This window comes from Salvelinus sp. IW2-2015, unplaced genomic scaffold (assembly GCF_002910315.2).
Source record: "Salvelinus sp. IW2-2015 unplaced genomic scaffold, ASM291031v2 Un_scaffold1140, whole genome shotgun sequence".
NCBI classification, from domain to species: Eukaryota; Metazoa; Chordata; class Actinopteri; order Salmoniformes; family Salmonidae; genus Salvelinus; species Salvelinus sp. IW2-2015.
The window spans coordinates 174,963-201,508 of NW_019942751.1; the positions used below are offsets into that span (position 1 = coordinate 174,963).

At 43.3% G+C, this 26,546-nt stretch overlaps 1 protein-coding gene across 5 annotated transcripts; it reads left to right on the top strand.

Annotated features, from left to right (window-relative positions):
* The first annotated feature begins 2,723 nt into the window (after nt 1-2,723).
* Nucleotides 2,724-24,887, top strand: esrp2 (epithelial splicing regulatory protein 2). 5 transcript variants are annotated; one of them, XM_024137267.2, is made up of 16 exons: nt 2,724-3,219; nt 3,705-3,833; nt 9,943-10,056; nt 12,581-12,695; nt 12,793-12,894; nt 13,247-13,301; nt 13,860-13,970; nt 14,134-14,266; nt 14,484-14,526; nt 15,100-15,401; nt 16,080-16,307; nt 16,497-16,695; nt 17,889-18,093; nt 18,486-18,681; nt 20,646-20,667; nt 22,605-22,693. In XM_024137267.2, the coding sequence occupies exons 1-15, from the start codon at nt 3,088-3,090 to the stop codon at nt 20,652-20,654; spliced, it is 2,073 nt and encodes a 690-aa protein (XP_023993035.1). In that variant the 5' UTR covers nt 2,724-3,087; the 3' UTR covers nt 20,655-20,667; nt 22,605-22,693. The 5 variants fall into 5 exon arrangements, with proteins under 5 accessions (XP_023993035.1, XP_023993033.1, XP_023993034.1 ...); XM_024137265.2 differs by lacking the exon at nt 20,646-20,667 and adding an exon at nt 23,317-24,887 and having other exon boundaries at nt 2,725-3,219; nt 22,605-22,704; XM_024137266.2 differs by lacking the exon at nt 20,646-20,667 and adding an exon at nt 23,323-24,887 and having other exon boundaries at nt 2,725-3,219; nt 22,605-22,704.
* The last annotated feature ends 1,659 nt before the right edge of the window (nt 24,888-26,546 follow it).

Below are 26,546 nucleotides of genomic sequence, written 5' to 3' on the forward strand. Positions count from 1 at the left end.
AAATTCAGGAAAATGGTGTCATGGCTTTAGAAGCTTCTGATAGCTAATTGACATCATTGAGTCAATTGGATGGTGTACCTGTGGATGCTATTTTCAAGGCCTACTTCCAAACTCCTCTTGCTTTGACATATGGGAAAATTCTAAAGAAATCAGCCAAGAACTTCAAAGAAAAAAAATGTAGACCTCCACAAGTCGGTTATCCTTGGGACAATTTCCAAACGCCTGAGGTACAAACAGTTCTTGTACAAACAAATAGTACGCAAGTATAAACACGCATGAGGGACCACGCAGCCGTCATACCGACTCAGGAAGAGATGCGCTTCTGTCTCCAAGAGATGAACGTAACTTGGTGCGAAAATGTGAAAATTCAATCCCAGAACAAATGCAAGGACCTTTGAAATTGCTGAGGAACGGGTACAAAAGTATCTATATCACAGTAAAACGAGTCCTACAGCGACATAACCTGAAAGGCTACTCAGCAAGGAAGAAGCCACTGCTCCAAAACCGGCCATAAAAAAGCCAGACTACGGTTTGCAACTGCACAATGGGGACAAAGGTGTACTTTTTGAGGAAATTCCTCAGGTCTGAATGAAGAAAAAAATGAACTGTTTGGCCATAATGGACCATGGTTATGTTTGGAGGGAAAAAGGAGGAGGCTTGGCAAGCCAAGACACACCGAACCCAAACGTGAAGCACAGAATGGCAGCCATGCAATGTGTGGGGTTGCTTGTTGCTGCAGGGGAACGGGTGCACTGGATCCATAAAATAGATGGCCATCAATGTGGAAGGAAAAATTCTGTGGAAATCTGAAGGAAACATCCACAGACGTCCAGTCAGAGTTAACAGTCGTTCTTGGTCGCAAATGGGTCTTCCAAATGGACATATGACCCCAAGCATACTTCCAAAGTTGTGGCAAAGATGGCTAAGACAACAAACAAGTAATTGGTAGTGCCATCCACCAAGTAGCGTGACCATCAATCCATGAGCGAAAATGTGTGGGCCAGAGACTGAATTAAAGTGCTTGTTGCGAGACAAGGCATGCCTACACAACCTGACTCAGTTACACCAGCTCTGTCAGGAGGAATGGGCCAAAATTCACCCAACTTATTGGGGAAGCTTGTGAGAAGGCTTACCCTGGAATGTTTGACCAGTTAAACAATTTTTAAAGCCAGATTGCTACAAATACTAATGTAATTGAGTGTATGTAAACTTCTGACCCACTGGGAATGTGATGAAAGAAATAAAAGCTGAAATAAATCATTCTCTCTACTTTTATTCTGACATTTCACATTCTTAAAATAAAGTTGTGATCCTAACTGACCAAAACAGGGAATTTTTACTAGGATTAAATGTCAGGAATTGTGAAAAACTGAGTTTAAATGTATTTGGCTAAGGTGTATGTAAACTTCCGACTTCAACTGTACATATTACCTCAACTACCTTGTACCAACTACCTTGCACATTGACTCGGTACCGGTACTCCTTGTATTCAGTCTCATTATTGCTATTTTATCTTGCTACTATTTCCTTAAAATTAGCTTATTTGTCTTACTTTTTAACTCTGCATTGTTGGTAAAGGGCTCGTAAGTAAGGATTTCACAGTAAAGTCTACACCTGTTGTATTTGGCGCATGTGACAAATACAATGTTATTTGATTCTATAGCAAATAAATAGGAGCTTGACAAACCTGGCGATGGTTAGTCATTACCAGCCAGGGACATACATGTATTTTCTGTATTAGGTGGTGCAACAGTTTCACTTTCAAACTTGGCACAAGAGAAGCTAAAATTCCTATATTCTTTGAAAAACATGGACAGGCGCCATCATTGGGTAATAAATTCTGGCGTCAAACTTGATCATTATGTAATCCAACATTTTTACTGGATATGTGTTCAACAAAAGTTAAACATTGCAATTTTGCTACTATTTCTGTTAAGTCTACACATACAATTTGATGCATACCTTGGATATATCCAACCTATGCACCACACAGAATGCATTGCAACTGCCTGTGCAAAGCAATGCTGCAAGGCAAACACAGTGTTCTCTCATCTACCCTACTGCAAGTGGTACTGATGCACCAAGTCTGGAACCAATAGGACCCTGAACAGCTTCTACCCCAATGCCATAAGACTGCTAAATAGTTAACCAAATAACTACCCAGACTATCTGCATTGACCCCCTTTGAGAGACTGCATTTGACTCATCACATATGCTGCTGCTATTGTTTATTATATTTTTCTAGTCACTTTATCCCCACCTATAAGCACATATCTATCTCAATTACCTCGTGCCCCTGCACATCGACTTGGAACTGGTACCCCATGTATATAGATAGACAAGTTATCATTACTCATTGTTTATGTATTCCTCCTGTTATTATTTTTCTGTTTTTCTCTACATTGTTGGGAAGGGCACATAAGTAAGCATTTCACTGTTAGTCTACAGCTGTTGTTTGCCAAGCATGTGACAAATAACGTTTGATTTGATTTTGATTTGAATGTAGTCTTACTTCTGGAATGCCAAATCGCAAGGACACTGTCGGTGTGATCGAGGCGTTAGGTGCTGTGCTACTTCAAAGGTGTGTGAACAGCCGGATTCTTATTTGCTACTACTTCCGCCAAACATGCTAAACCAATCAGGTTAGGTTACATAGGTATTGGTGCGCTATGTCCCGCCCTCACCTTTGCCAAACGGCCAATAGGCCAACTCCCCTGGGAGCTTGACAGAAAGTAAGCGGCTGAATCATACACAGGTAACTCAGAAAATAGCGAGGCAACATTTTTTTTCTGGGCTTGTCATGGAGTTAGCGTGAAAGAAAACAGGGATTTTTTTCCAATTTTCTTTACCAGTTAAACCAGTATCTCTGGATAGAACACGCTCAAGTTCTTGATCAGGTAGAGTCTTTGGTCGAAATCTCTTTCGTGTCCTCTTGAAAGTAATCTTTCTTTCCCCCTATTCGTTTACTTGACTTCAATTGAATTTCCAGACCTTTTGTTTGCTTCTCTTATCACTGGAAAGGTGGACCTCGTGTTATTTTTATTTCATCTTTGCTTTTAATTGTAGTTTTTACCCTTGTGGTCCCTGATGGCTTCGCACAGTGATACTCTGGTGGTGTTCTTTGGGGCAACAGCTGGTGCAAATGGGGGTAAACTGGGTTCGGATGAGAGGGAAATAATTCTCTTGGTGTGGCAAATTGTGGATCTACATGAGAAAAAGGTACGGACTTTCTCACCCGTTGTAAAGGTTTCTTCTTGACTTTTTTAGTGTTTTGTGTCTAAGTTGTGGATTCATGTTTTAACTTGACAGCTGACATATTAATCAACAAAGGTACGCGTTCTGTAATTATTTGTGGGTCACAGTTTTAAAAGTGCGCATGGGCCTCAACTAATCCAACCGATAGGCTCATGGGTGTGTAGTCTACATCTGTCAGATTTAACTTAAGTGAAATGCTTTAAATATAGGATGAAAGATAGCATACCTTTGGTTATATGTCAACGCCTGGACATTGGCAACTGTGCTTTGACAATTAACTGCTTTGTTTGACAATTAACTGCTTGTTTGATGGTCTGAGTTTATAAAATTGGCCTGTCATGTTTAGTGGTGACTTTGGAAATTAGTTGCGTTTTCACCAAACTGTACTTTGTAGTTTATAACTAAAATGGGTGGCACATGCCGTGGTGAAACACCGATTCCGGTCACAGGTTGGGAAACTTCAGAGACGTCTTGTGAAGCCCGACTCTTTGGAGTTGACAGACCAGAGTAAAGAGGAGACTGGACTGTCTGTGGACGAACTCTACAAGGCTGAACCTCTGGACAAAGTTCTGCAACAGGTGAGACTGATTAGGCTACTGGTGAAGATTCCTGTTCAGGCCCTAAAACATTTAAGACTCAAATCTGGAGTCTTGTCCTTTGCTTTCCTGCATTCTCAGACTTAAATATTTTAAAACTGACTCCAAAGAAAAGCTTAAGATGCTGAACAAAGCATTGAATCTCTAATATGATAATGGCTGAACTTTAACTGGCAAAAACATCCATGCATGATAAGACTGACAGCATTCAAATGGTCTTTGTCGCCAACCACCTGGAGGGAGATAACAGAACATAACAAGCTTGATGATGAAGCTTTAGGTAAATGTCAAGGTGTGTCGATTTCTCAACAAATGGAAACCCCTGAAAGGTATCTGACCTTTACAAATGATTCCACTTGGTTTGGCTGCTGTTTGGCCTATTAAACTCTTTGACAGGCCGTGAGTAGGTGCATCCAAAATGGTACCCTATTCCCTATAGTGCACTACTTTTGACCAGAGCCCTATTAGAATAGGGTGTCATTTGGGACCGGCTCAGTGTAGTTGCTGGTTTGAGTAGGCTTGCTTGGCTAAGCAGTGACTGCCGTGGGGTTGAGGTAGGGGTGGGGAGGCAAGCAGGTCTAGTCTTGTCAGCAGCTCGCATCAGTCTGGGACATCTGGATGACTGAATGTTTACCTGGGAATGCAAAGAAATACCCGTCCTGGGTAAAGAGGACGGAGAGAGAGAAAGTGGGGGAGTGACAGAGACCCCTGGCCATAGCCCAGCACCTGTTTTCTCAGGCCAGGTAGTTGTGAGATAAGGCAGTCTGTTCCTGTTTATGATGACCAGGATGTAAGTGTTTTCAGGTTCCACCTCCCCTGGTATGTTTTGACAAAAGAAGGGCTTATGTTGCCAAACGTGTTTCTCAACCGCTCTGTCTGCCTGCAGTGTTGAGAGTATTTTTATGCACTCTGTAGGTAGGTAGTTACACCAAATCCCATCCCTGCCCCCAGCAGTATTTCAATAATTGAAAACCCCATATTACCAGGCTCTCCTTGTGATTTAGGGTTATGATTAGAGCCGCTGCCTGACTCAATGCTGTGGTCCTCTCRTATGCAACAAGCAGGTTTGTTGAAGTGACCAGTCCTTCCTCAACAACAACYTTTTGCAATAAGGCCCCTGAGTTTGACAGTGCTCTTGCTGTTGTGACACAATATAGATTTAGAGTAGATCCATACCGCAAGATGCTCTCTCACTGCTGATTTCTGATTGCTGAAGTCATCTCTAGTGTGWGTTTCTATACCWGCAAGCCGTCCCAATTCATTTGTTTTGTGAGTCTGTGGACCCTTTAAAGATTAACCAGAACAATCCATTTTTTACTGGCTTACCTCTGTCTGCTAMGTCACTTTCTCTTGCCATTGGTCAGGTTTGGTTTATTTATTTGTCTCTATTGATTTAAGCCAGGCAGTCAGTGGAGGAATGGAGACATTCAGCTAATGTGAGTCATAGGAGAGACTGCCTTTGGTGTTGTAGGTAGGAATAGCTAACTAACCTAGCAGAGACCATATCTCAGTGGACCTGTCAATGTCATAAGGCCAGAGTAGCCAAGCCAAGGACGCAGATTTGTTTTCTTTGGTGAAAGATTTATTCAGGCTGAGAAAAATGGCAATAGAGATTAGAACTAGGCTGCACCCTTTCCATTGGGGGGGGGGGGCTTTAAATACCTACTGTTCCTTGTGGGCTTGTAGCCTGCCTTCCATTCAGCATATCAACAAGTTTCTCTCCCTAAGATTGAGTTTATAAAAATAAAAAGTCAGAATCCTGTTGTAGTTTCTCTAACTGTTCTCAGATCAATGGGTTTGTCTTGAAGACACTTGGGGTTTGGACTTATTGAACCCCAGTCAGTCTTAGGCCCTCGCTTATTGGGGCCAGTATTGAGTGTGAAGAGCCTCAGATCAGTGCAGTGATAGTACACAGGCTCGGACTTGCTCTGTTCCAGGGACCCGGAACCAAAGCTTGTCAGCTCTCTGTGCTGCTAAGTCTCTCTCATAGATGGGGCAGCGTCACCCTGTTCCAGGTTGTGAAGGCACTGGGGCAGGTGCACAGCAGAAGCAGATAATGAAAGATAAAGTGCCAGCGGCAATAAAACACTCCCTCGGTCTTCTTCCTTCCCGCTCTCCAACAGCATTGRGCCTTGTAGAGAACAAGCCAGAGGATCCTGTACAGAGCCAGGATTGTAAACATCTAATCTCCACAGTCCAGTCATAAAATGACTAAAGTTTGGGACAGTGGTGTGACTGTAACCGGCCTAGCCATGAGTACTGCCTGGTACTCTCTACTCCCTTATCGTGAGCCTCATCACCACCCCTGCTCTACTCCTCTCCATGGGTCCAGCCTCAACACCATGCAAACACACTAGCTATAGCTTATACCACAGAGCAAACACAGATGGGGCCAGGTTCACGATTAAACTCCTACCTCATACTCACCCATGGCACAGTGCAGCAGAGAACCACCCACCCTCCCAATGGGGAACATGAAACCAATGGTAATCAATGAATGGTTTGGCTGGTCAGGTATATTACAGTGACTGTCTATGCACGTTCTCATTTGTTGCATGTTGACATTTCCTATTCTGACAGCCTTGCTGCTAGTGTTGGTATATTTATCAATACCTGTTTCCTTTGTTAGGCCTGTCCTGTTGGACATGTTTGCTCTAATAGTATGCTGGTTTGGCAGAGAAGATAGAGTAAAGGGTGTGTCGCTTAGTTCCTTGAAACCATTTGTTTCAATTCCTAATCCTGCTGCTGGTTGTGCAAGGTGAGGCTGCATAGATGTGAAAACAGCCGTGAGCTAACAAACACCACACCTCACCCACCATGCATTAGGCTGAACACAACTACCTTCACATCCTGGTCTGTTCCTGCTTGTACGTGTTTGTGGAGATGGTTCTTGGTAACTAAACAAATGTGATAGATATTTGCATGTCAGTGTCTGAGGTGACAGAAGAATGTTTAATATCCGATGGCTTCTGAGAATGATGCTCTACCCACCGAAACAGAGGAATAATTTAGAATTCCACAGCGCCACAACCTGTTTGGTCTGTTCCTCTCTTTGTCACATACTCAACTGTGTCAGTCGAGACTTTCCTTGACTAATATTTGTCCTATTATCTATGGGACTACTTAAATGACTGGGTTCTATACCATATATGTTACCAGATACATTACAGTATCTGTTGATACCCCTATGACATACGCTGTGTGTCATCTGTCATGGCTCCCAGATGATGACTCATTGACCTCGATCATTGGCAGACAGTTTTTTCAGAGAAAGCCAATCAGTAGTCTTAGGGGCCTATCTGACTGGCCCACCTCAGCCAATGAGCTTCCTGTGTATATCAGTCCTTCCCTAACCCAGATGTTATCACACTATGGTGAAATGTAGCGTACCAGGCCCTGAAGTGGCATAGGATCCCACAGCTCCACGTGGCAAGACAGACCTGTCCAACAATAACCCAGCATCCTGGTCCCGGTCACCACGAGGACTCAAACATCTCATCCCTTTTAGGGTGTGATGGGTTCAGGATAGCTGTAGACAATAGATGCAATTAAGGGTTTTTGTAGCTTTTGTAGTCTCAATACAATGCATATGATGGTATAGGGGGCCTAGTGTTGTTTTGTCCAGTGTGATGGTGCTTGTGGGTAACGGCAAGTGTGTTGAAATAAGAGCCACTCATTAACATAATTATTTCCCTCAAGTTGAACTCCCGAGTGGCGCAGCAGTCTAAGTCACTCCATCTCAGTGCAAGAGGTGTCACTACAGTCCCTGGTTCGAATCCAGGCTGTATCACATTCGGCCATGATTGGCAGTCCCATAGGGCGGCGCATAATTGACCCAGCGTTGTCCGGGGTAGGCCGCCATTGTAAAAAAAAAAAAAAAGAATTTGTTCTTAACTGACTTGCCTAGTTAAATAAATCTCCTCGTGTAGATTAGTGAGAGCCAGGCGGGGGTCATGTTTAGTAGGGCGAAGACATTTTGAAACCGGGAGGTACCGCTTGAACTTGACCAATAGGGACACTGATTTAAGCTTTCCGTTGCAAATCATTTTCCTACGGTGTGCCCTACTGAACAGCACCCATGGCTCCTCTCTCGGGTAGTTGAGTCGCCAGCTGTTGAGAGGTCATGTATATATCTCCTGGCACACTGTGTGGAGAATGCTCTAACATGCAACACACACTCCTACTGTCTGGAGGCTGGATGTCGTATGTGGCCATGTGAAATTAGCCTCACTGACTGACAATTAGTCACTAACGACCAGTAGATCTTCTGGACAGATAACATGATAAGTAGTAGCTAAACAAACCACGAATTGGTGAATAGTTTATTAGAAATGGAAAGAGTATTTGAGAGAGGTGTTGCCTACTTGATGTGGGTTAAATTGAGCCAATTCTTACTTTCAGTATCAGTCTGTCAAGGGAAATCTAGTTTTCTTTCTAACAAAGATCTCTACATGTATTTCAGGATATTGTGTATCAGAATTCATAAAAACATTAGTTTTGAACACAACTTGTCTAAAAAGTGGTTCCTTGGCACAACTTAAATTGAGCCACGGAACAGGGTATGTTAAGTCACCTACACATTTTTGTACTGAATGAATTATTACCGCTACGTTTTTAAACCATGCCCATCTTTATTTCCTCAACCCAATCAAAATAGCTTTTTTGTCTTTTAACACAGGCTTAACACCTAACAAACACTTGAGCTCATAGACTGGAGCTCTCTGTTAAGGGTGTCATTTATTTTACTGTCGCAGCCGACGTATATACTGTTGCGTCGTCAGTGTACATAGACACACATGCTTTAGTAAAGGTCACTGGAATATCATTAGTGAAAACAGTAATGGCCTAAGCGGTACACCACACTCAACCAAATTTGTTATAGAGGCTTCCGTGCTGGGTTTAGGACCTTATATTGAAGCTTATAGAAACCCCAACTGATGTATAGAACAATATTAAAATGACCTACTGTGGTTTAGACACATGCATAATGAAACCTCTTAACACAATACATTAATTTGAAAAAATATATTTTTTGGACATAACTTGCTTACCACTTTTTCCATGTGGTTTCTTCCTTCAGACTACATAAAATGATGACCTCTTCCTCAATATTTGGTCAGATTATACATTTTGTGTATGGTTTCCTAGAAACAAGGGTGGCTCAACTTACCCCACTCTCCCCCAATAGACAGGATACCAAAACTATATCCTCAAAGGAAACCAGCCTAGCTAGAAATACAATTGGAAGCACTAACTGGCAAATTGGAGAGGTCAGTTTGTTGGTTGAGGTGATGGTGAGCTGTTATGTCAAACTGTTAAAAGACACCAGTAAAGTTTACACAACACTAGTAATGGGCCACATTAAATGTGATGATTATTACTAAACACAGACCTATTTGGGAGTCCCTGCTGTGGGGCTTGGTAAGTGTTTATAGGGGCTAGTGATTGGCGAACAGTGTTTTATAGGAAGCGAAGCAGCGGCTGGTTTCTCTGGCTGGGGTTGGTTGTTTTCACCTTTCCTGTCTGGTTGTGACTGTTGGTCTAACTGCTAAGTGAAATCCTTCTTGTTCCAGGTGCTGATTAGCACCACAATCCCTATTGTCTGCTTCCTTGCTATGCAAACGCCTGAAAAAACCTATTCACATCTGTCCATCTCAGGACACCTCCCTACCTGTTCTTCCCCCAGAAAACACAAACCTACCTGTTCAGGGAACTTGTTTCTACCAGTAGGCTTAAAGACTTGGCTTATTTACAGTGTTAAAGGTTAGAAACACTGGGAGAGAACTCCCTGAGCACTATTTTAAAACAAACCAAGCATAAAAACCTTTGTAGTTAGTAGTTTTCTGCAGCAGAGCATAATTAATCAGTACTGTATTACTCTGTGGTTTTTCAGAGGTGACATTGGCACTCCCATGTTTGCCTGCTGGGCACAAGTGGTTTACACTGAATCTCTAAAAGACCATCGGGAGCTACTTGGCCGATTACCAACAAAGTAAAGTCATACTTTAGTTTTGTGTGTGTGTGTGTGTGACTCATTGTCTGTTCTCACAATAACTCTGCTCTTGTATCTTTCTTCATTCTCTCCCTACAGTTCCAGCAGTCCGTCTCAGCGGAGTTGAAGGCTCTGGGCAGAAGCTCCTACACACTGTGTGTCGACGGGCCCCTCATCATACGACAGGCCCTTCACCCTGAGGCCTCCAAGAAGGTATTGAGTGGCCCTTGATTTTCTAACCTACCATTTAGGGGAAATGTAGCCATTTTGATAGAAAATATAATTGCCCTTATTGACCTAGTTAGCGGAATTTCCACTAATAATTTTATATATATATGCATGCACACTACCGTTCAAAAGTTTGGGGTCACTTAAATTTCATTGTTTTTGAAAGAAAAGCACCTTTTTTTGTCTAATTAAAATAACATAAAATTGATCAGAAATACAGTGTAGACATTCTTAATGTTGTAAATTACTTGTAGCTGGAAACAGCTGATTTAAAATGTTAAAACATTGAATATCTTCTTAGGTGTACAGAGTAGAGGTCGACCGATTATGATTTTCCGATACCGATTATTGGAGGACAAAAAAAGCCGATACCGATTAATCGGCCGGTTTATTTATTATTATTTTTTTTTAATATATATCATACACACACACATTTTTGTAATAATGACAATTGCAACAATACTGAATGAACACTTTTATTTTAACTTAATATAATACATAAATACACGCACACAGCTCTTAAGTGACAATGATACTGAAGAGTCTGCTTAGGAGACAAATACTCTCAACTGTTTGAATAAAAATAGAGTTTAAGTTACCTGTGATGAATGTTGAAAACAAAAACCTTAATTTCTATATGCAGGAAATCCTATTTTAATAATGGGCATGGTAAGAATTGACAACCAAAGTGCGAGTCATAATTCCCATGACACCTATCAAAATCTGAAAAGCGGTTCCTTCATTTATTGCATAGGATAATTTTAGATTCACTTAAAATAAGTAGGCTTACATTACCGTGCCAATTTTATAACTGTGTAGATATCCATAGGACAAGGTAACTCTGATCAATATTGGCTAAATATAAGCGAAGATTAAAAAAAATTGTAGAGTGGATTTATGAAAATATGTTGACAAACGTTACCTTATCCTAGTGAGATTTACACGGGTATCAAAACGTCGAGGCGGTTTAAGCCTGCACGAAACACAGACCTTATTTGAAGTAGATCAAGACATTCTCTATGGAAGACATGAACGGTAAAATAACGAAGGAACCCCTTTCAAATTCAGRCGCAAGTTATTACAGGAATTATAACGCGTCGACTATTTCTCTCTAAACCATATACCTTTGACTAATCCGGAAACTATCACCTCGAAAACAAAACGTTTATTTCGTTCCGTATTTTATCTAACGGGTGGCATCCATGAGTCTAAATATTCCTGTTACATTGCACAACCTTCAATGTTGTCATAATTACGTAAAATTCTGGCAAATTAGTTCGCAAAGAGCCAGGCTGCCCAAACTGTTGCATATACCCTGACTCTGCGTGCAATGAACGCAAGAGAAATGACACAATTTCACCTGGTTAATATTGCCTGCTAACCTGGATTTCTATTAGCTAAATATGCAGGTTTGTAAATATATACTTGTGTATTGATTTTTATGGTTATTAAAGGCATTGATGTTTATGGTTAAGTACACATTGGAGCAATGACAGTCATTGATTGATTGTTTTTTATAAGATAAGTTTAATGCTAGCTAGCAACTTACCTTAGCTTACTGCATTCGCCAACAGGCAGGCTCCTCGTGGAGTGCAATGTAATCAGGTGTTAGAGCATTGGACTAGTTAACTGTAAGGTTGCAAGATTGGATCCCCCGAGCTGACAAGGTTAAAAATCTGTCGTTCTGCCTCGTTCCTAGGCCGTCATTTCTTCTGAAACTCATCAGTTTCTTGGCAATTTCTCGCATGGAATAGCCTTCCTTTCTCAGAACAAGAATATACTGAAGATCTGGTACAACGCTGTGTACTACTCCCTTCACAGAATAGCACAAACTGGCCCTAACCAGAATAGAAAGAGTGGGAGGCCCCGGTGCACAACTGAGCAAGAGGACAAGTACATTAGTGTCTAGTTTGAGAAACAGCCATTTCCAGCTACAATAGTCATTTACAACGTTAGCAATGTCTACACTGTATTTCTGATCAATTTGTTATTTTAATGGACAAAAAAATGTGCTTTCAAAAACAAGGACATTTCTAAGTGACCCCAAACTTTTGAACGGTAGTGTGTGTGTATATATATCTATCAATACCATATATATCAGTCTCTTGGACTTTGTTCAGGTGAGGTAGGCACAATGCTATAATTCAGTCAAGATAATGAGTCTTTGGTATTTGTTTGTATATGTTCTTTACATTTGACCTTTTAGCTACATGTGTAAGTTGTAATTCCTGGGTCACAGTTAGCAGTATGTCTCCTGTGCTTGTGTTGAGCAGTAACGTCATAATCTGCACAGGAAGGCTAGCTATCCACACAATCATCCGTAGATGGCGTCATGTCATTTTCCCCCGCATTATCTCATCACCTCTTTATGCCACCTCTTCCTGTCTCCATCCTTCATTGCATCACTCCTATTATCCCTACTTTTCATGAGGTCTGTCTACAGAGTACGCTACTATTCAGTGAATGTTGAATGGACTAATGACTGACCTACCTGTTGTGTGTCTGTCAGAACCTGGTCCTGCCGGAGTGTTTCTACTCCTTTGTGGATGTGAGGAAAGAGTTTCACAAATGTTGTCCCAATGCTGGACAGGTCCAGGACCTAACGCTGCCCTCTATCCTAGAATGTAAGTCGGAGTCAGATGAAATGTAATTTCAGTCAACACTTTTGATGTTCCTATTACTTATATAAATGACTGATAAAACATCCTTACATGTGTGTAGATGTGTGCATCCCAGAACTTCCCCTGTCAGAGCAGGTGATGGGGCTGAAGGAGGTGAGGTGTATGGTCCAGCTCTCCCTGCACATCCTGGCTGAGCCATACAGTAAGTCTATACATCTCTCTCCTCTTTTGCTATCGCATTTCCCCCTGCTCTCTGTCTGTGCCAGTCCCACCTGGCCACCRCACAGCCCTGTCAATCTCTCTACGCTAGGTGGCTAACAGGAATGCTGCTGAAGTTGCAGGCCAAACCTGTTGAGCATGAAACAACTTGGCAGCGTGGAGCAACACTTAAAAACAACGTGTTGTATTGTTCAGTCTGAATATAAGTGAAGTCGATTGGCTTCTGTTGGCGGATCCAATGTCAAGCCTAATGTGAAGTCATTTTTTATCAGTATGGTCCTTTTGATTGTAAATGTTTGATCCATATTGTAAATTAGTGTTTGAATCTCTTGCAGATCACAAATTCTCATGCTTTGAAGCTGTGAAGTACAAGCTTGAATCGGGAGCATGGTATGTATATTCTCAGTGCATCGACTTAATGTTACCTCCCTCAACCATGAGGTTGTCTGGCCACGTCTCTATACTAAACCTGTTGTTTAGTGTTTACTGTAGTTGAAGCCTAACCAACCGTCCCTCCCATGTTCAGAGCCAGGCTCATAGCATTGATTACAGCAACAAGGGAAACCACAAGCGTGTCATTAAACCACTCCAACTTTMCCATTAAGTKCTTAACTGGCTATCCAATAGCACCACACAAATCCCACTACGGTGTCTGATACCCATTGCCCTGACAACCCCTGGCATGTGTGTTGCCGTGTTAGAGTAGTGTGAAGTAGACTGTTAAACTGCATAAGTCCCCATTTTTACCATGTCTCTCTCTGACGAAGACAACTTACTGAAACACTTTGGTTTTGAACAATATAGAAGTACTATTCAAGTCCATTTACATTGTCTTCAAGAGTTTCTGAACATTACTTTCTCTCTGTCTCATGCAGCATTGAGTTTAGTGTGTAACCGTTAAACACCGTTCCCCATGTTGACTGTGCCCCTCTGGTTTGTCCCCTGCAGCAGTAAGACTGAACCAGTGGACAGTGAGACAGTGATCAGAGCCAGGGGGTTGCCATGGCAATCTTCTGACCAGGACATCTCCCGCTTCTTCAAGGGCCTCAACATCGCCAAGTATGTTACCAAAACATGACTGTGTGTGCGTCATGTGATTTAAGCCATGGTTCCACTGAGAATTGGCGACTAATACCCACAGGAAGTTGTACATGCAGCTTCGTCTCCATAGAGGGTCAAATTGTTCTGATCTTTCCTCCAACCTCTCCCTGTGTAATTCTAGGGGTGGTGTGGCCCTCTGTCTGAACGCCCAGGGCAGGAGGAACGGTGAAGCCCTGGTTCGGTTCATCAACCAGGAGCACAGAGACCTGGCCCTGGAGAGACACAAACACCACATGGGCAGCAGATACATTGAGGTCAGCATCCGTATAACACAGCAGCCCCTACATCTAACACAGCCATACTAATGCTGTTGCATCACTAATGGATCCAATACCGTTACAGCATCAGCTATGCAGCCAATACTGTTTCAGAGGAAAAAACAGTCATGCTTTCCAACTGTAGCACAATGCATGTTGCATTGGTCAGATGAAAGGCCATTTGGAGTTGATAAGTCTCCTCTCATCCTCACAGGTATACAAAGCCACAGGAGAGGAATTCCTCAAGATCGCTGGAGGTCAGATTTCAGACTTTTTTCCCCCCTTCCCTTGACTAGAGGGACTCTCCCCGTTCTTCCGCCCTGTACCGCTCCGGTTGTCTGGCTTATCCTGGGGGAATGAAGGGTGCTTTGTGAGCCTCACCCTCACCCCTCAGAGGCTAGTTGGAGGAAGGTAACTTTACCCCTGGCCCACAGTGTCTCACCTCATCCTCCCGGCGACCAGTGAAAGGCCCAGCTCAGGGCCATACAAAGGGGGTGTGAATAGACAGAGCAGAGCTGATACAGGAGAGAGAGCAGGGGGGAGACTAGTGTCTGTCTGTGGACTCTAGCCAGTCGACTGGAGATCAATAATATAATATCTGTCAAGACATTGGACTTTCAGCAGATACTGTTTGCCTTAGACTCTGACTCACTGCTCTTGTTTTAATGTCTACTCTTGTATTTTAAAGTGATGTAATGCGTTTTATCATTTTATTTATTAGTGGCAATAAGCAACAATAATTTGCATGTTAAAGGGACCAAGTAATTAGCTAAAGGTCTTACTTCTCACTTATAGTTAACTATGTTTCCTCTCCCTCTGTGTGACTGTAGGCACGTCCAACGAGGTGGCCCAGTTCCTGTCCAAGGAGAACCAGGTGATCATCAGGATGAGGGGTCTTCCCTTCACCGCCTCTCCCCAGGARGTGTTGACCTTCCTGGGGGCCGACAGCCCCGTGACGGACYCCAGCGACGGCCTACTCTTCGTAAAGTACCCTGACGGGCGGCCCACAGGCGACGCCTTRGTCCTGTTCTCCTGTGAGGAGTACGCTCTGAACGCCCTGAAGAAACACAAGCAGATCCTGGGCAAGAGATACATTGAGCTGTTCAGAAGCACTGCAGCGGAGGTCCAACAGGTAAAACACATCACAGTCACTGTTTATAGGTGTAGTAGACAGTCACTATGAGGTTGAGCTGTTCAGACGCACTGCTGAGGTCCAACAGGTACAGTGTAGTAGAATGTAGAGCTGTTCATAAGTACTGCAGGTGAGGTCCAACAGGTATGGCATCTAGGGGCTCAATGGGGTTTCTTTACTACTTAAACTACTATCAGAGATGCATCAAGCTATTACCTTGTACTGCAGCCAAGGTGCAACAGTTACATTCTAGTAGACAGTCACTGAGGTAGAGATGCATAGAGCGTTTGTAAGTACAGTTGAGGTCCTACAGTGTTCTAGGCACTGCCTGTCACTTGAGATCATTTCTTTAGAAAGGAGAACTACTGGAGATGAACCTCTTTCTCCATATTTAACCAGTTCTCTTATTTTAATTTGTTGTGCAATGGCTATTGTCTTTATAGCGTAAGACATGACTAAAGTTGAAGGACTATACGTGACACAGCATAGAATGTGGTCCCCATGAGTCAGTTGGCTGGAGGATGGTGCTCGTGTCATGACACCAGAGTTGTTTTGTTTGACTATTACAAGCCTCTTGTAAATGACTGTCAACATGACTCAACACCACAGAGAAACGCAGCAATCTAATGAAGTCAGTGCCGACTTTGTCGTCTGACCTTTTGACCTCTGCCCTCTTAGGTCCTGAACCGTTACATGTCCACCCCTCTGATCTCCACGCTGCCCTCTTCCATGGTCCCCATGCCGGTCTTGGCCACGCCCCCCTACCTGGCAACTGGCAGCACGCGGGACTGTGTCCGTCTGCGAGGTCTACCCTACACCGCTGCTATAGAGGATATACTGGAGTTCATGGGAGAACACACTATTGATATTAAACCACATGGAGTTCATATGGTGCTCAACCAACAGGTACTGGTACACACACACGCCACGGTACTTTCACCCGTCTTATATTAAATACTTAGTGTAGATGAAGTGATGGGTACAAGCCGAGGATTCGGAAGCAGCTCTACACTATATTGAGATGCGACCAAAGTTCCCACCCTAACCCTTCCATCAGAGCATCATTCTCATCTCTAACCTCCCTCTCCTCTCCAGGGTCGTCCCTCAGGTGATGCCTTCATTCAGATGAGGTCAGCTGACAGGGCGTTCATGGTGGCCCAGAAGTGCCACAAGAAGATGATGAAGGACCGCTATGTGGAGGTGTTCCAGTGTTCTACTGAGGAGATGAGCTTCGTCCTGATGGGAGGAACACTCAACCGCAGCGGCCTGTCCCCTCCACCCTGCAAACTACCCTGTAAGTCCATAATAGACCTCGCTGAATCACTGCATGTCCCATTGATGTTTCAGAACTTATCACGTAAACAGGAGAATATGTAGCAAGGACAACAGGACAGTGGAAGTAGCTTTCAGAAATGCTTGTTTATTATTAAAACGGACATGTTTCAGTCAGGGTAATGCCGTTTTTAATGGTTTGTTCAGGGAAGATATTACACAGGCAGGGTTAGCTGTAGTAATTATGCCCTCCATATTAGTTGTAACACACCCATTAAAACTCTGAAGGGTTTGTTTGCATACACATGGTTAAAGTGCGTGTGTCTATCTATCCCAGTGTACTTTGTTCTATTTGTGCCCTGTTGCTATAGAGATTAGATTCCTGCTTATCATATCACTAGAAGGCAGTGCACACTCTTGGTGTGGCTATTGGCTGTTGTGAATTCTGATGGCCACACTTTGAGAGCAGTTGCTCAAATGGCTGTTTCTGTTTGCTGTTGACTTTTTTTCCATTTATTCAACCTCATGTTTGACAACTAATCTCACTGGCTTGACCTGGAMTTATGGCAGTCACTCACTRGGGTTGCCAGGTTGGTAGCAGAGTGTACCTGGGAACGSTCATCCCCACAAGGTCACTCYGCGCCTTCAGCCCAACAAGGTCACTTGAGTTGCCAGATTGGTTTGGGGAGTGTACCTGCAAACCCACCCTCAGCCCACAAGGTCATCTGACTGTGTTTTGTGTCAATGTGGCAACAGACCCATACAGCCTGTTTGTGTGTAAATGCACTACCTCCCTCCATCCCTCACTGTGTTTATGTTGTAGGGTTAGGGTAACACCAAGGACAGAACTGGAGCAACTGAGTAGAATACTACCTTGAGGCTTTTATGTGACTAACATAGTCTTATCAATCATATGAAAAACTAGAGTTTTTCCTAGCGACCATGCTTCTGCGTTGCTTGCTCTTTGGGGTTTTAGGCTGGGTTTCTGTATAAGCACTTGGGGACAACTGCTTATGTAAAAAGGGCTTTATACATAAATTTGATTGATGTTGTATGCTGCTGGGAGCTGTGTGATGGTTCAGCGTGATGTTTGAAGTGCAGGCTTAGGCATGATGGTGTAATAATATGGAGGTTATGATAAGGATCCAATGTTCCTGTGTAGTTGTATGTTACTGTATCTGAGATTCTGAACTTCGCTCTCTGTCCTCTCCCCAGGTCTGGCTCCTCCGGCCTATGCTGCGTTCCCTTCTCCTGCCATGCTCTCTGAGGCTGCTCTGTACCAGCCCCCCCTACTGGCCACCCCCAGAACACCCCAGCCCCCACACAGCCCCCACCCAACCCTGGCCTACTACCCCCCACAGCACCACCCTGCACAGCTCTACATGAACATGAACATGAACTACACTGCATACTACCCCAGGTTAGTGTGAACTACACTGCATACTACCCCAGGTTAGTGTGAACTACACTGCACACTACCCCAGGTTAGTGTGAACTACACTGCACACTACCCCAGGTTAGTGTGAACTACACTGCANCAGGTTAGTGTGAACTACACTGCACACTACCCCAGGTTAGTGTGAACTACACTGCACACTACCCCAGGTTAGTGTGAACTACACTGCACACTACCATTTCCCTCTAGGGTTTTGTCAWTATGAACTGTACATCCTCTTTTGTCATGTGTGTTTCATGTATGTATGCAGTTCAAAGTGCCATGTTGGGTATTGATTTTGACACCTGAACATCTTCTGAATAATGTACACTTGCTTCCYAAGAAAGASAAATGAATGTGTTTCTCTCTCGCTCTAGCCCCCCAGTSTCTCCCTCCACGATGAGCTACTTTGCGTCTCCTCCAGGGTCAGTAGCGTTAGCGGCCCAGCAGCCCCATGCCCAAGGCCACGTTGCCTCTCCCATGATGCCCCAGCACGGCGCTCTAGTTAGGATGCAGGGTCTGCCCTACAACGCCGGGGTCAAAGACATCCTCAGCTTCTTCCAGGGATACCAGGTCAGAACCTCCAATATGACCCCCACTACTAACCTCTCCTTTTCCCTCCATAGTCCCCTAAAACAGTCCCTCCCTCCCTCTACCCCAGTCTCCTTAGTTCCAGTCTCCCCAGTCCCGCTCATCAAACTCCATTGCAGTTTAATGTGTCTTGGTTGATTTCTTTGCCACTCTTTTTTTCTGTATTGTCCCTTTCATATACAAAGATTCCACAATTTTACCATGCCAGCTTTTTTGTAGGGGTAAAAAAACATGGCAAATTAAAAGCCACCTAAGACCTAGTCATGATTCCTGCATGTTCACAGATGCTGTAACCAAAATACAGGTATTGGGTCTGTGTGATTGGTTCTCTGCTTTTTTCAGGTAAATTCATGAACACTTCCATTGTTTTAACACCTCCCTAATTTGAAATGCAAACAGCCCCATGGTTTAACAACATCCCTCCCAATATGCCAGTTACTCACTGACATGTATAAAAGGAGTATACCTGCAAATGAACTGGAAATAAGGGGCTGTTTGAAAGGGGCTCATATAAACATTGCCTTGTGGTATGTTACCTGTAAAAAGACATCTTCTGTCTGATGTGGYTATATGTTTGTGCCTGTGTGACAGACGGTAGCAAAGCAGGATGTTCTGCTAGTTTTACAGGGTTTAGGAGCTGTCGGTTAGAGTCCTGCATCTGGTCAGCTCCCCGCGGTTGACCTGCAAAAACAATCAGCTAGCGGGTGCAATGAAAAAGTTATTTCAACCCACGGGTCGGCTCAGAACAATTATATTGCGGGTCGGAAGCATTTTAAATCAAGATATATATTTTTTTACAAACCCTGGAGATTATTGTGTTGCGAATTCCATTCCGTGAGCAGTGAGGCAGACATGTACGCTACCAGCCATGCACGCAGTGGATCAGGGAACTGTCCATTGTGTGGTGCTGAAACTTGTGTTTTATCCCCCCACGCGAATACGTTGCCAAGTGTACTTTCCCTGGCTAGCCCAGCTCATGTGAAAATGGCTAATGTAGGCTGGAGAAATAAAAAGGTTATGAAATACACCATAGTGGAAACAGGTGCTGCACGGGTTATTGTGGACCAGGACAACAACCCGGTAGATGGCATGGCTATACAGCAGGTATTTGTTTAAGTTGGGCCAATTCTGTTTATTATCAGTTAATTCCGGCTTTCGTTCATTTGGACCATACGCAGCCATATCAAGTTTAAACCGGTGCTCTGGTTAAAGTTTGAGTAGGCTATAGCCTATAAATGTATTGCAGCCTATATTCGATTCTTGGAATTGTTTAAGTTTCAATTAAACTATTTGATTATCTAAACAATATTGAATGTAAAGGTTTTGTCAGCTATAGGCAATTCTATGCAGGTGGATCAGGTTGAGGAGGAAAATCTATGTCAGATGGGGCTCTGAATTGGTTTGGGGTGGGTGCAGCTCCAGAACTGACCCGTGTAGGACTCTACAGTCGGTACATTGTATGACTTGTGTTAAATAAAATGTTATTGGTCACGTACACAATTTGCAGATGTTATCACGGGTGCAGTGAAATGCTTATGTTTCCAGGATGAATATGTATGAACTTTCCAATTTGTAAGTCGCTCTGGATAAGAGCGTCTGCTAAATGACTTAAATGTAAATGTTCTAGCTCCAACAGTGCAGTAATATAAAACAATACACACAAATGAAGAAATACCTGGACAAACTGTCCAAACCCTTCTTATTCAATAATAGCATATTTGTATAATTCCCCCACCTCATGACAAAACCAGCTTTATGTTTAACTACAAGCTTGTAGGCAAACCCATCATTCAGAATTGAACAGTCAGTGTGCTCATATTAGCTCCCAGAATGCTTTACTGCAACACAAACCATGGTTCAGCACTGCAGCATATTCAATAAGGGACGTGTGCACTTGTGCTCTCCCCTTCTCTTGCTTCTCCCTCATTGGCTGACTGGCTGAGTAGGCGGAGTGAGTCTACAGAGGAGGTATGAACTGAACTCTCACAGTACTGTGACTGACTGGGCTGGTTGGGCAGGTGTATTAGGTGTTCAAGCCTGAGGATACAGGGATGGGACTGAGGTGTTTTTGTTAAATGTTTGGGTCTCTTTGTGCTCTTAAAGGTTTGTTTAGAAAATGTTCTGCTGGTTTTTAATGTCATGTGTGTGTTTTCCTCGGGGCTAACTCTAAGCTCCCAGCATGTGAGAACACCTGACCAGTCACTGTAGGGCTTTACAGTCCTACACACCGTGTGTGTATATGCTAAAGAGAGAATGTTGCTGAGTTCAGTCCTGACTCTTGGCTAAACCATTGTAATCTCATCCTGACTGGTTATCCCCTGGTTTCTGCTATCTGGATCAATTAGAAACTTGTTGTGCTGTCTGTGACTGAGCACTCAGTTTGGGTGAGAAACTGTTCTGAGTGGTGGATTGGTGTCTTACATTACACTTGTAGTGTATGCATATACAGTTGAAGTTGGAAGTTTACATACACTTAGGTTGTAGTCATTAACTTGTTTTCAACCACTCCACAAATTTCTTGTTAACAAACTATAGTTTTGGCAAGTCGTTTAGGACATCTACTTTGTACACAAGTAATTTTTCCAACAATTGTTTACAGACAGCTTATTTCACTTATAATTCACTATCACAATTCCAGTGGGTCAGAAGTTCACATACACCAAGTTGGTTCATCCTTGGGATCAATTTCCAAACGCCTGAAGGTACCACGTTCATCTGTACAAACAATAGTACGTAAGTATAAACACCATGGGACCACGCAGCCGTCATACCGCTCAGGAAAGTCTCCTAGAGATGAACGTACTTTGGTGTGAAAAGTGCAAATCAATCCCAGAACAACAGCAAAGGACCTTGTGAAGATGCTGGAGGGAACAGGTACAAAAGTATCTATATCCACAGTTAACGAGTCCTATATCGACATAACCTGAAAGACTGCTCAGCAAGGAAGACGCCACTGCTCCAAAACCGCCATAAAAGCCAGACTACGGTTGCAACTGCACATGGGGACAAAGATTGTTTTGTGGTCTGATGAAGAACAAAAAATGAACTGTTTGCCATAATGACCATCATTATGTTTGGAGGAAAAAGGGGGAACGCTTGCAAGCTGAAGGACACCATCCCAACTGAAGCACGGGGGGTGGCGTATCATGTTGCGGGGTGCTTTGCTGCAGGAGGGACTGGTGCACTTCACAAAATAGATGGCATCATGAGGAAGAAAATTACGTGGATATATTGAAGACATCGTCAAGACATCAGTAGAAATTAAGCTTGGGTCTTCCCAATGGACAATGACCCCAAGCATACTTCCAAAGTTGTGGAAAAATGGCAAAAATAAGGACAACAAGGTCAAGGTATTGGAGTGCGGTCACAAAGCCCTGACCTCAAGAACATTTGTGGGCAGAACTGTGTGTGCGAGCAAAGCCTGACTCAGTTACACCAGCTCTGTCAGGAGGAATGGGCCAAAATTCACCCAACTTATTGTGGAAGCTTGTGGAAGGCTACCCCAAAATGTTTGACCCAAGTTAAACAATTTAAAGCAATGCTACCAAATACTAATAGAGTGCATGTAAACTTCTGACCCACTGGGAATGTGATGAAAGAAATAAAAGCTGAAATAAATTCTCTCTCTTATTATTCTGACTATTCACATTTCTTAAAATAAAGTGGTGATCCTAACTTGACCTAAGATGGGGAATTTTTACTTGGATTAATGTCAGAATAGTGAAACTGAGTTTTAAATGTATTGGCGAAGGTGTATGTAAACTTCGACTTCAACTGTATGTATGTTCAAATTACAGTTTTATAGGTGGGTTGTTGGGACTTGTGGTGTATTTATGTGCTATGTGTGTGTATATAATGCTCTACTAAGGTCCCCCTGTCTGACTGTGAACCTCATTACACTGTAGTACTCTCCTGAAGACTACAGCAGCATGGTTCAGATGAGTCATGGACAGACCAGGAGTCTGATCCAGCCCAAAGAGTGGCTCTGTCTGTAGGGAGACTAAGGTAAGTTACCAGCCTACCCTGTACCTCACATGGTCCCCGTCTGCCTGCCTGCCTGCCGGTCCACCTGCCTAACGTCAAATCAACAGTGTGCTCCAGAGTGACTCTTTCTGTTTCTCCTCTTCTCCTCCTCGCTCTCTCCCTTCCTCTCCTCTTCCTCGCTCACTCTCTGCCTTCCTCTCCTCATCCATCTATCCATCTAGCCCTTGACCTGAGTGTGCTAACCTAGTGGTGTTCTTTCTGAGTTGATTAACACATTGCTAACCTGCTCCCACAGACTGATCAGGGGATTGCTTTTGGACTGTAGCTCTTCTAAAGGGAAGCATGCATTAGAAGGAAATGCAAAACCTGTGGTTTCTCGTCTGACTAATCCAACTCTACTGGTTTGATCAGTGCAGGATCTCCTCTCCAACTCTACTGGGTTGATCAGTGCAGGATCTCCTCTCCAACTCTACTGGGTTGATCAGTGCAGGATCTCTTCTCCAACTCTACTGGGTTGTGGCCCCCTGGTGTTGGGATGGTGCTAATGACTGAGCGGTGTGGCTTCTATCCCCTCTCTCTCTCTCCACAACTCTTTTCATCTCTCCTCCATCTCCTGTGGTTTGTTGCCTCCAGCTCCAGCCGGATGCCGTACTCCTGTTGTACAACTTCAGCGGCCAGCGTAGCGGCGAGGCCCTCATCACCTTCCCCAGCGAGGAGTCAGCCAGGCGGGCCGTGGCCGAGCGCGCCAACCACCCCCTGTCTGGTCTCCCCGTCCGCCTGCTGGTGTGCTGCGACTGACCTCGACCAGCTGACCGCGACCATGGAGGGAGGAGTCGAGGACCGCAACCGCTGATTCCTTTTCTCCCTCCTTGTCACTTCCTCTCCCTCCACTACTGATACACACACACACACACACACCTCCCCAAAAACAATCTGCCGACTCTCCTCCCTCTTAGCCTCTTTCTCAAACTCCCTCTCAACATTCATACACAGACTGACAGACACCTCTCCCCACAGCACTAGGTTGTATACATATTTATATATGATGCACATCCTCCTTCCTGTGTGTCTGGCACAAAGTGCCTTGTGTGAATACTTCCATAACAGCCACTGACGATGCCAATGAAATGTACCACTCACCTAAAGCATGAAACCACTTCTCCCRTTGTTTTAGCTAAATGACCACTACAGCCCCACTATATGAGCTGTTCATACCTTKAATCCCTATTCCCCTGTGTCTGGTTTGTCAGTCTGAAAACACTACTGTATGTAGCCTACCGTGTGCATGTCTGCAAAAACTATGTACTGTATGCATGTTAGTTGTAAATGATGTGCCTTCCAATGCTGGGCTGTACAGTGGGTAATAATAGATAAGAGCCATATAGACTGACTGGAACTGAAACTACTACTGTACTGGATAGAAGGGAAATCAGAAGCTCCTTCCACTACTCCCTTTTCTAAAACTAGAAAAGACAAGGCCACTATGTACAGTAGTGAGAGCCACAGTAACATGCTGGATGCTGAGCTTAATGACAGCTACTTGTGTAACAGTGTTTGTTTCTGCTGTGAAAGCATTTGTGGCATACCATTCATTTAGAATATGTCCAAGCAACTCTATTGTTTGTCCTTTGGTTACATCAGACTAGGCTAAGGCTCAAAGTAGCCGAAGTCTCATTTAGTTTCTGTAGTATACTAGCATGACAAATATTGATTCCTGTTGTTAATCCAAAAAAAAACTCTTCCTAAAATTTAGATTTATTTAAATGTGAAAAGAGTTGGCTGTGTGTCTACATGATCTTTAAGCAATATCCTTTATCCCTAAAGAGAGTAGATCTCTGTGCCATCTCTGTTTTCTTCCAGACTATATTTTATAGAAAACCGTCTTCTGCAGCATGCTTTCCATTCTCCCTTGTTTTTGGACTGTCAAACTGTGTAAAAAAAATTCAAATGAAATAAAAATATATGTATAACGCCGAATGAGTTGTTCCTGTGACTGGGCTGCTGAGAACACTAGTGTCTGTTTTCACATTTTCGCTGTGCCTATATTACCCAGAGTGCAATAGCAGCCCCCTCTGTGGCTTGGCTGACCTCTGGTGGCTGATGGAAACATTTTTTGTTTCTTTTAAGCAAGTTTGAGACTTGACTTGTATGAATTTAACTACTGTATGTGTATATAACTGTTTGAATAAATAAATTTAACTTTATTGCTCCAGTGTTTAAATTGCCTTAATTTGTTCTGAACTGTATCAATTAAATTCTATCGACGTCAGACATTTTAGACGAGGCCAATATACAGTAGTCTGTGACATGGTGGATGGTGTGCTTATTGACAACTAGTAACTTTTTTAAATGTATGGCATAATGCAACGTGTATTTTTACACTGGATTGAATTGGACAACTTGTGGCGCAAAAMATGTCTCGGATCGTTAATGGCACATACACGTTCCTAAATAAGGTCTCCTAGTAATCCCTATTAGTAGGCTATTTGAAAGGCTGATCCAGTAAATTCTACATGTATATTCCAGTGTAGGTATGGATGACTCCAATGACATGAGGCCCTGCATAATAAAGTGATTTGTCTATCAGTGATAAGGTGATCTCTTCAGGATCATCATTCCTCCCACACTACCAATTTATTTACACTGAACAAAAATATAAAGTGTTGGTCCCATGTTTCATGAGCTGAAATAAAAGATCAGACATTTTCCATATGCACAAAAAGCTTATTTCTCAAATTTTGTGCACATATGTTTACATCCCCGTTAGTGAGCATTTCTCCTTTGCCAAGATAATCCATTCACCTGACGTGTGTGTGGCATAACAATCTGATTAAAGAGCATGATCCTTACACAGGTGCACCTTGTAATGGGGACAAAAGGCGACTAAAATGTCCACAACACAATGGCATTGATGTCTCAAGTTTTGAGGGAGCTTGCAATTGGCATGCTGACTGCAGGAATGTTAATTTCTCTACCATAAGCCACCAACGTCATTTTAGAGAATTTGGTAGTACATCCAACCGGCCTCACAACTGTAGATCATGTGTAAACAAGCCAGTCTAGGACCTCCACCCCCAGCTTCTTCACCTACGGAATCATCTTAGACTAGCCACCCGGACAGCTGATAAACTGGATTTGCACAACTGAAGAATTTCTGCATAAACTCAGAAACCGTCTCAGTGAAACTCATCTGCGTGCTTTTCGTCCTCACCAGGGTCTTGACCTGACTGCAGTTCACCGTCATAACCAACTTTAGTGTGCAAATGCTCACCATCGATGGCCACTGGCATGCTGGAGAAGTGTGCTCTTCACAGATGAATCCCGGTTCCAACTGTACCGAGCAGATGGTATGTGGTATGCTGATGTCAACGTTGTGAACAGAGTGTCCCATGGGTGGCAGTGGGGTTATGGTATGGGCAGGCATAAGCTATGGACAACGAACACCATTGCACTTTATTGATGGCAATTTGAATGCACAGAGATACCATGGTGAGATCCTGAGGCTCATTGTCGTGCCATCCATCCACCCCATTACCTCATGTTTCAGCATGATAATGCACAGACCCATSTCGCAAGGATCTGTACACAATTCCTGGAAGCTGAAAATGTCCCAGTTCTGGATGACATATCTGTATTCCCAGTCATGGGAAATACATAGATTAAGGCCTACGTTATTTAAATTTACTTGTTTCCTAATATGAACTGTATCTCGGTAAAATCTTGTAATCGTGTAATCTCGGTACAATTGTTCCATGTTGCGTTTATATTTTTGTTCTGTATAGAAAGAGAAAAACACAAAGCCAAAGTTTGACATTTGAATTTTTATTGATACACTACTGTAAGAGCCTAAATGCAAGGTATTC